Raw genomic sequence first — 10,921 nt, 5'->3', positions numbered from 1 at the left:
GAACACTGCCTGTTGTATCTTTCATCTCTTGAACCGTTTGACTAATTTTGATGAAATGAGACAAACGGAAAATGCATCAAGCGTTAAAATTTACACGTATAAATAGTGATAGCAGAAAAAGATTACCTTTACATCGAACAAAAGCTTTTTTTTTTTAAATACTTCGCAGTTATTAATGTTAACAATTACATAACGCGCTTAGATATTAATCTTTACATTAAGAAATCAAGAAAGCAGCAGATTTTAAAAACCAGTTTATAATTTGACACAAAATATGAAAATAATAGGGTTAGCATTTCTATCATATACATACAGAAAAATTTTTTAATTAACAAAAGCTGATTTAAAAAAAAAAAAAAAAGATTTAAAAGATCGATTATTTTAGCACAGGTTCTGAAGAACCTAACAAGGAATTTATCAGAAAAAAGTAAAATACCCAAGGGACCTTTGGAGATCATTAGTGAAGCAGAAGAGCCATCTTGTATCATCTTCAACCCATTACATGATGCTCAGTATCATAACAGGATTATTACACTTCCACCCACGACGCAAACTATTTCCTACTAAATTAATATAATTTTTCTAAATATTTAAAATAAAACCACTTTTCAAAAGTACATTCATTTTGCCCCCCCCCCCTCCTCCACTGTTCTGTATAATTTTTGAATATAAATTCTTCGGTATCAAAGATTTTTTATGAAAGTGTGTCCATCTCAGCTCTGGTCTGTATTTGAAAATCTAAAGACCACGCATTGTACGATACCAACCATTATATGTATGGTAAATATATTTGTTTTAGCTTACTTGTAATCATTAAGCCATCTTTACAAGCATGTCTTGTAACGCCGTTTGCGTAGATCTGGAAGATAGTAAAATCAGACTAGGGTAATACTGTGCATTTCGGTTCCTCTATATAATAATAGAACATCGTTTGGTCGGCTAAGAAAACGGTGACGTCGTGCTTCCCTGTTTCCATGACAACAGTAGGTTCCCACCGCATAAAACGGTTGTCCAAAAGAAATCTTCAATAAATGTTCTAAGTAAATTATGAAAACAGAAGGTAACACTAGACCAAAAGTAAAGCGCAATAAAGGATGTATTTTAGCGCGATATGCGCACCAAAGGCTATAAGCGCTTATGTACACCAAGCTCTAAAGATTTCGATATAAAATTTAAAGCAGGCATAGTTCGTGCCATTAAAAAACATTTCATTTCAAAATTTATTTTATTATAATAAAGTTTAAGCCGTTTTCCGTTTTTTTTTTTTTTCTTTACTATACTGACCACGTATTGATACATTCGACAGCGATTTTGGAATGTTTCAAATATGGCTTCCAACAGTTCATTATTCAACATTATCAACGATTCAACGTTCGCATTCTACCCCAGTCAATGCGAGTTCTATATAATCAATCAATTCCAGTCTATCTGAAGTGCACCGTATTTGATAGCTCCACAGTTATTTCAATAGACGAACCGCTAGCTAATCAAATGATAACTCCCATCAATACCCAAACAGATTTAAAAGAATTCGATAGATTTTTTTTCCCCAATGCTCAGCGCACTCCCATTTTCAAATCTTCAAGTAAATTCGTGGTCATATCACGTGATTACAACGTCACGCTTTCTTCCTTTATTATTTAGGAATGCGTGTTTATCTGTAGAAATTGTGCGACTTGAAAATCGGCCAGTTTTACCATCTTCTCAGACTTCTATCCCCTTAATAAGCTAGTGGGGAAGATAAGATTCTCAATTTTCGCAGCCGATTTTTTTTTTTTTTTTTGGTTCCTTTTACAAAGACAAATTACACCCGCATCTGTATGGAGTAGGATATTACTATCTTACTGACACCTCCTCGACTATAAAACTTGATTGATGATCCTGGCTGTCAGCAACACGTTAAAAAAAAATCATCCGAATATTTGGTATGTCTTCTGAGTGACTTATTCCCTTTGCAACTAGACAATCAGAACTTGAAGCGATCACCACAAAACTTTGCACATTCCTCCACCAGGATTGAGGTTTGTTTACAAATTACCCAAGTTAATAATACGGTAAAAATAAATAGAATTGATTTTTTTTAAAAAAAAAAGCGTAATTCGATAAACCGAAAAAATGCAGGTTATCTATTTGTTAAAAAATTTTGAAAAAAAAAAAATAATAAAAACTGATTTTACTGAAGAGCAAAAGGCTTCAACTTCGACGATGCAAATTTATATAAATTAAGTAGATATTAAGTACAAAAACTGTAAACGTTTCATGCAAAAATCAGACGAATGAAACCTTATCAAAATGGACCAATAGGAGGCGAATATACGGCCGCTTTAAGCGTTCATGCCACCTATAAGATTCGGCTAGGGCAACTTGTAGTATGGTGGCAGTATATTCCCGCAAGCTCTGGTCAATTTTTGCACGAAACGTTTATAGTTTCTGTATTCGGCTTTGAAATGATGTTGGATTTAATATCCACTTAATTTATAAAAATAAAGCTGATTTTCCTAAACTTAAAAAGCTTACTTGCTTTCCTTAGCAACCTACGTTTCGACGTCTGTCGAAATGGAGGTTGCTAAGGAAACGTATTTACTCTACTTCCTTCAATGCGCATAACTCGAATTACTGATCATTGTTGAAAACAATTTATTGTAGAAAACAATCCTACAAAGTCACAGCAGCTCTATTTTTACCATGTAAATGAGTTTGAGATCTAGAAATTAAACCAAATTAATTTTTTTAAAAATGGCTCGTTTATAGCACCGATAACCATGATTTTCAGTATTGTATTGAAGAAATCTGGAAAGAAGGTGTCAATGGAAACATGATTTTTTTTTTTTTTGGATGGTCGTTTGAACTACGCCAAAACGGTTACTACTATGAGGTCACTATATATATATTCCGGACAAGATTTATACTTTAATTTCTCGAGAAAGACGTTGCTATGACAACTGAAGGGATGGGCTAAGGAGGCATTAAAGATTTTTTTTTCTTTTCAAATGCAATTAAGAGACCAGACAGTGATTCTAGAATAAATGTAAGAAAAATTGGAAGGGGGTGAAAACGAAATAAATAAATGAAAGGAAGATTTAAAAAAAAAAAAAATTGGGGGGGAGAGGGAGAATAATGAGGGAAGAAAACAATAAAAAAAGTCAAAATGATAGAGATGACCACACAGGACCGAGATCTAATTAATTTAACTTCGATCAAGAAGCGTCATCAAGATCGATCGATCCACTAGCGAAGATAAGTCGAACAGTGCAAAGATTTATCTGAATGTCGCAGCCGCCACGCCTAGTTACTCCTTTCCCTCGCAGCTTCTTCCGGAACAGTTCCTATCTGTGAATATCGCATAACATCCCCCACATCGACGTTCCTTCGTGGCGAACACTTCCTACATTTCCGGTGTTTATCTCTTCGGCAAAGCCCTGATAGGCCAAACCTAGTGTCGATGCGTTGTCCGTGACAAGAAGTGTCAAGTCAAACGTGGCCCGTAGTCTCACCAGTCGGGAGAAACAGAAAGAGAGACACGCGGCTTTTTGTAGAGGGGAACGAAATTGACTTGTCGATTACGTACGCTATTACCGACCTCTACGAATGTGAGTGAGGGGGAGAGAAGGGGGGGAGAAGCACACACGCGTCCCAGTCCTCTTGAGTATATACCAATATACAGATGAAAGGTGAAATGCGATACTGGATGACCTAAAGCTCATTCTCGTCCGTTATTACTTTTAAGTAATTGAAGCGTTCTCCCTCCGTTTATTGCCGCCAAGTGCAGGTATCTTTCAAAAGCAACTTTTGCTTCCTATCATCCTCCTGTCAACAACATCCCAGTGGAATCCTAAATGGTTCTTTCTGCGCGCGCCAGTGATTCACTTTCAGAAAATTGATGTAGTGCACGCAGTGGAGTTTGATTATTTCATACCCATGGCAGAGATTTCCCATTGTTTAAAATGGCTCGATGCGAATCAAATATTCGAAATGGTTGATTTAGTATTTAAAATAGACCTGGTTTAAAATATAATAATTATAACCTGGCTTAACCGTATGGTTAAAATACAAACCTTTCTATATTTTGAATTAAAAAATTCTAATGAACATGCGTTAAAAAAAAAAAAAAACATTTTAAATATTCTAATCTTTCAAATAAAGTGAAACCCGTATTAATTAGTGCCTTAGTAACAGACCTATAATATTACAGGATGATACACAACACTTGAAATACAATTTAAGTTAAAATCGTTTCATTATTAGACACCTCCAGGGAGTCTAAGGCTCATCGAGGGAGGGCACCATTCAACCTCATCCACCAACCGCATCATCTACACCAACGCCATCTATTGCCGACCACTACTAGTGTTTTCACAGACAATCGCGAAATCCATGCCACGGCGGTATTCGAACCCGCAGCCTTTAGGCTGGAAAGCGGATACGCTAACCACTCGGCCAACCAGGCCGAGTGATTTTGATTATGATTCTCTAAAATTTCAATCATGTATGCATAATCTTATTTGTGTATATAGTAAAGAACCAAAACGTTACGACCATCCAAACTAACCAGACTGGAGGGTCTGTCAGAAAAAGGGCCAGTGGGTATCCTGCTATGTGGGATCTCATGGATATGACCGAGTCCTCATACTACCACATCTTGATCATTGTTATCTGGGAATTGTTTCAGATTCATCTGGACACATTGTCTTACGTGGTGACAATGTGGCCAGATGGATCTGAACTCTTCCAACAAGACAACTCTTGTCACAAGGCTCGCAATTTATTCAAGAATGGTTCCAACAGCATATCCAAATAACCCGTGTGCTCTCTGACCGCCTAATTCTCCTAACTTCAATCCCGTTGAAAGAAGTCGGGAGTCGTCAGATTTGGAGAACGTGATGGCCAATTAAATGCAGATCATCACGAAGTGATTCGCTCGACAAAAATGTGCAAAATAAAAATGCAAAAGTTTGTTGAGTAGTGAACTTTTCCATGATTAATTTCCCAAATGCTCCTTAGAATACCTGAAGAAAAAATAATAAAATGAAAAAAAATAATAATAAAAATGATTCACATTTTAAATCCCTTGATGGTGTATGGGTCACCCTGTGCAAATTCTGTGTGTGTGTGTGTGTGTGTGTGTGTGTGAGATCTTTAATAACTACACCAAATCGTAAACTTGAATTTATTCACATTGTATTTAAACAATAAGTATATTTTATTTTGCTGATAATTCACAATAACTTCTGGTAGTAGCACGTTTAACACAACTGCTTATCGGATTATAAAATAAAAAAAAAAAACATATATATATATAAAAAGAAACAACTATGAACATCCAAAACAAACTAAATGGTTTGTCTATTGCATGTTAAAATTTGATCATTTCTGCCATTAAAACAAAACAAAAACAAACTAATATAATACAAACAGATAATAACAACATAGGTAGGATGCCAGACACCGGAACAAAACTAAGCAAATGAATATCACAGAGATGACAACAAAATACTATAAAACAAACCTCGTAGATTATCACACACTTCAAATGCAAGCAAACCATTTTCTGTTTACTAATTGCAAATATTAAGTATTACAGCACCTCGGATAAATTAGGTTTCGGGAGCAGAATGGGGGGGGAGAAGTAGTAGAAGAAACAAGGGGGTGATAAGGCACTCTGTTAATGCAGGCAAATTTGTACACGGAGATCAAATGTACGTAAATAGACAACACAAATTCATGTTCATCTCTATTTCACCGTTGATAAGTACAATAATCTGCAATCCCATTAATGTACGCACAGAGAAAGCAAAATGTCACGCGTGCGCAGTAACTTTTTTTTTTTCCCATCAGAAGCAATAGTTGGCACAATGCTTGCAGAAGTTAACCCTGACTCATGACTGTCCATTTCGTCTTCTATGTAAATCACCATGACTACGGAATCAAAATCGCAACCCAGAACCAAATCAGTTACAAAGCCGATACGAAGGTCAATGACCTGCAGTCAGTCGGTCGGCTTTGAATTATCAACTCCGATTTCAACTAAATAGGCAGTAGTGTGGAATACTTACAATCCATCTATTCTTTCTTATTTGCTTGTTTCCCAAGAAGTTTTTACTTAAAGAGGGAACTCCTTCCGAAGATTTTTTTTTCTTTAACCCTTCCTCTGGTAGGCAACTCAGTGATTATTAACATTAATTCTGTTTCGCAGACATACATGATATTCATGAGCCGATTGGGATATTAATTGAGTAGTTTTTCAAAGCCGTTAAGACATTGGACGTATGGTGAGAAGCACGGGTCCATCTGGTAGTTTTTTCATGAAGTTCCAAGCTTCAGTTCTTGTCATAGAAGTCACGGGCTGGTCATTGATAGACAGAAGTTCGTCTCCCATCTTCAGGGTCCCTTCCTTATCTGCGGCGCCTCCTATAATAATAATAAAAAAAAAAAGATTAAACTTTTCTTAGCAATCAAGAATTTTAAAAAAATGTCTTTATTGTACTCAAATCGTGTCTACAACTCAGTAGTTTAACGTATAACAGCGAAAAAGATTTAATATACATAGAATCAAAAAGAGTAATGATACAGCGGATGTGGGACGAGCGCGTGCAGCGACACTTTTCAATGTTCTTAAAAGTTTGAAAGTGGGGGAGGGGGGGGGACGAAGTAGTCGTAGGGTATCGTTTCTGTAAGTACAGAGGGTGGTTACTAATGAAATGTTGCGATTGGTATAAATATTGGGGAAATAGTTGAGCAGAATGTGCAGGAGCATTGTCATGGTGAATATTTTCTCTTAAGGTTCCCTTGAGAATCATTTCAAACATTTCGCTCATAATCGAGGGATGTTCATGAAGCTCTCTACTCCATTTAAGGTACAACCACATCAAATTTAAGATCCTTGAAAACGATTTTATACAAACAATGCATGAAGTTGTTAATGGTATGCATTTAGCGTACGATGATCTAAACTTCTAATCCTTATTTCAAATTTTAATAATTATCTGCACTATGATGATCCAATCAAAGAAAAAATTTGGACAAAAACATTAAATTGTTAAACCAAACATTTAACAAAATATTTTTTACACGCCTTTAGGTAAGAGTCGTTTTTTTTTTTTTTCTTCTTATGTCCGGATTCGTCATTCAGCAGAAACTTCTTTAATAGTAGGGAACGTGTTTCACACGGAGTGATACGATGAAAACGTGGAAGGATTGTATGATAGTGAGGAAGCATTTGCTATCCATATTTTCCCATAACATAAAATACTTCGCGTGAAAACGATAGTGATTAATGTGGGATATCCAACCTGAGACTACCATTTTGAAGTAGTCGTATTTGGCGGGAAAATGAGCACACGTTAAGTCTAGTTTACAATTGATGCGATGGAAAACTACGACGTCATTCAACTGGCAACGCATGCGCAAACTTCTGAAATGACTTTAGCTCAAATGACTGTTTATGATGATCGGTGGTACGAAGTTGATGATTCTCTCTCCTCCAGATTTTTTTTTCCTTTTTTTTTTTTCATACAACAGGTAAGAGATCGTCAGGCGAAAACACTAGCCTTAGCTACTTAGGAATCTAACATTCACATTGGTCTTCCACAATCGTGCATTATATAAATTGCAATATCACGAATCTGCTAAGATTATTTGACCTTAATAGGAAATCTTGCATTTACAATTGTCAAGTTCTTTATAAAAATCCAGTTAACAGCATAATTGATAAAGCCATTCTTTGTTGGGTTAGCAGTATAAACTCGTATTTTAATCATAAAAAAAATTCGGATGAATAGAGGGAAAAATCCGTGCAAGTTTACGAATAAATCAGAGCTGTCAGGCCTTTGTTTTTTTAAGCCTGTTTTTTTTTTTACAACAAAATCGATTCCGTGGATGGAGTAACAAGTGACTAATGTTTAATTTATATTAATTAATGAAAAGTGCTTTTTCACAATACCTTTGGTTTTGCAAGCTTGCTATTTACTATACAGCTTTTTATTCTTTAAAAAAAAAATGTTCTTGTTGGATAATTAAAAAGGTATCTGCTGTTAAAATTATCGGTACTATAATGTATATTAATTAGCTGGGCAGGACATAATTATCTAGTCCCGCTTTAGCTTATTTTAATTGCAAGATAGTCACACACACCCAAAAAAAAAAAAAACAACTTCCATCTACTTACCAGAAAAAACTCGCTTGATTAAAAGTGGCCGATCTCCAAATGGAGAATCTTTTCCACCTTCTAGACTGAATCCGAGTCCTGAACCTTGTTTGTCCAATTGAACTTTGACATCTGGTTGGCTGTTGATATCTGCAATGGAAAGAAAATAAAAACTATTAAATTATGTCGAAAAGGAAGATATTTTTATACACATCGGAGTTGTAGCATCCTTTAGATAATAAATAAACCTTTCTTCAGAAGAAACCTATTGTCAACTAACGAATCACTCGCAAGATCCTGCAATAGTCTACTGTAACAACTTTAAGAGAAAAACCTATTAAGAAATCTATCTTATTTAATTCTCAGAGAATTAACATTAAGGGTAATGCTTCTCCATCGAGATGGAAGTAGAACATTAATGGGTATTGTACAACGACCATCATTTTCTTTAATAGTTTTAGAGCAATTTTGCTTACAAGAAACCCATCTATAAGTATCTGAAAGTCTTTAAAAGCAACATTACCTCAAGATTTGTATATACGAAGTGGTTTGAGGTAATCCCTAGAATTGAAGAAAGGGGAAAAAAAAGAAAAAAGCTTAAAGTGATTTAATAATGGCATTTTTTTCTCTTCGTTCTAGTGGACACCACTAAAATTACCCCGAGGATGAGGCTTACATTGGATAGGATATCGCCCTGAAAATCCTGCATTTTATAGTATGTTTCATTCATGCTTTGTTACTATAACGCCATTTTACATGATTTGCAATTGTTTATAAGTTTGATTCTAAGTCAGACTAGAGCTTTTTCTAACCCCCTTTCCTTTTTCAGCTGATTCCAGGAGTTTTCTTAACCTTAGAGGAAATGGGCTTCATTTTTTTTTTCAAAATAAAACTCAGATTTTCAATCTCTACACAAAAGATCAGTTTGGTCTAATAGAAATGGAAAAAAAAGGCTTGTTTACATCCATTATGAGACCTGCAAATCCACGTTCAATTCAAAACCCCTTAGATCCCTCGAGGAAAAAAAATCCCAATCATTGTCTATGATTGGATGTTGTTCCAAAGAGCATCAATTAAGGATATCATATTTTACTGAAGACGTTCCTCTCCAAAAACTAAACTTTAATAAAATCATTTCAACTGTTCATAATCTCTACTGTTATCCAAGCCCTGATCTCCTTGTGCACCGATTAATTTCTCAATATTGATAAATACACCCAGTATCAACGTCCTGGCATTCTCACTGGATTTTTAAAATTCCTAAAAAACCTTCCCCATCCCCCCTCAAAAGCTTTTTTGGTTTCGGACTGGTTCTAACATCTCAACGATATTAGTCCAATTGTTCTAAATGGCGTGCGTGATGCATTAATCATTTTGGTACCTTTTCATGATCGGCTACTCCACTGGCAATCTGTCCCTTTGGCTTGAAATTAGTTCAAATCCATAAAACAAACCTTTTTAACCCAATTATTAAACATTCGCTTTCACGTCAGACTTTTCGAAAATTCTGGAGGAATCGATTAACATTTGAGTTCGGTTTTAATCTAGGAAACCTCCCTACTTAAATTAGCAATTGCCAAAATTCCACCAACAGCCATCGCACAAAAGACATCGACAACAGCCACGATGTAACATACGCAAGACTTGCTCCAGTATGAACAAAGGACTTCTAGACAAACACTTGTCATAATCCACCCTTTTATTTCCAAGATTGCAGGGTTCAGCTTATCCATCCTAGTCCTTGAACCGCATTGGTCGGATTAGGGAGGCGAGCAGATCTGGAATATCACTACATACAAAATGAAATACGTAAAGTGGGTAAAAACGTAAAACATCAAAACATTCAATTTTTTTTTTTAAATGTTCAATACTTTTCATTAAATAAAACATTCAAAAAATGTATACGAACACCATTCTTTGTTGATTTTTGCTTGTTTGTATACTGAAAAACGAAATGAATTCTCATGAAGCAAATGCTAATGGATGGATGTGACTTTCTACATACTACGAACGGATACCAACATGATTACACCCACCTCCTGATGAAGACGATCTCCTCTCTTTTCTTTCGGTTTTCCCGCCATTTTTGCACCCAGAAGTCTTCAGATTTTCATTCGTCACGGCGCCCTCTGGATTGATGTCATTATCACGTAGTAAAACCAGGACAATGTCGTACCTTGGAGCTTTCAGAATATCCAAAGCCTCCCGATGAGTGAGACCTTTCATGCTGTGTCCGTTGATAGATAGAATGCGATCTCTTTTCTTTATACGTCCATCTTTGTCTGCCAGACTGCCCGCAATTACTTTATGTATCTGTAAATATTTAAAATAAATTATTTCCACTTGTTGATACAAAAAAAAAAAAAAAGACCAAAAAAAAACTGAATGGTTAAATTTTAATTTTCGCTAATGTACTTCCCGGATTAATCCACCGATGCGTAGACCTGCACGTGAGAAACAAGCACCCCTCGTCCCTTATAAACGAAAAGGGTGTCCCCTGTAGCATCGTTCCAAACTGTTTTGGAAACGGGCCAAACTTTCAGCTGCATTATATAATCGAGGTCTGTTAGAAAGGCTATTCTGATTGTCTGCCCATCCCATGTTAAATATGGAAATCTCGGGTTGCATAGAATATCAACAATGCTAACTAATTACATGTGGTCACTATGGTGACAGCGTGTGCATGCGCTTATAAACATTAACTCTCGAGATTACACCCCAAAAATAAAAGAATTCAATCAGAACTCAGCGCACGCTAAGATAATTATATTTTGTTCT

At 35.7% G+C, this 10,921-nt stretch overlaps 1 protein-coding gene across 1 annotated transcript in view; it reads right to left on the bottom strand.

Annotated features, from left to right (window-relative positions):
* Positions 1-5,228: 5,228 nt before the first annotated feature.
* Positions 5,229-10,921, bottom strand: part of LOC150107728 (uncharacterized) — an 80,332-nt gene continuing 74,639 nt past the window's right edge. Inside the window, exons 6-8 of the mRNA XM_090392177.1 lie at positions 10,180-10,456; positions 8,165-8,293; positions 5,229-6,408 (exon numbers count right to left, since the gene is read on the bottom strand). Coding sequence (XP_090248303.1) covers positions 6,251-6,408; positions 8,165-8,293; positions 10,180-10,456 — 564 coding nt within the window. The 3' untranslated portion in view covers positions 5,229-6,250. The remainder of the gene's footprint in view (positions 6,409-8,164; positions 8,294-10,179; positions 10,457-10,921) is intronic.

Source organism: Typopeltis vanoorti, chromosome 4 (genome assembly GCF_054136105.1).
Source record: "Typopeltis vanoorti isolate ZY-2024b chromosome 4, IOZ_Tvanoo_1.0, whole genome shotgun sequence".
NCBI classification, from domain to species: domain Eukaryota; kingdom Metazoa; phylum Arthropoda; class Arachnida; order Uropygi; family Thelyphonidae; genus Typopeltis; species Typopeltis vanoorti.
This window is presented reverse-complemented; position numbering and strand designations above follow the sequence as displayed.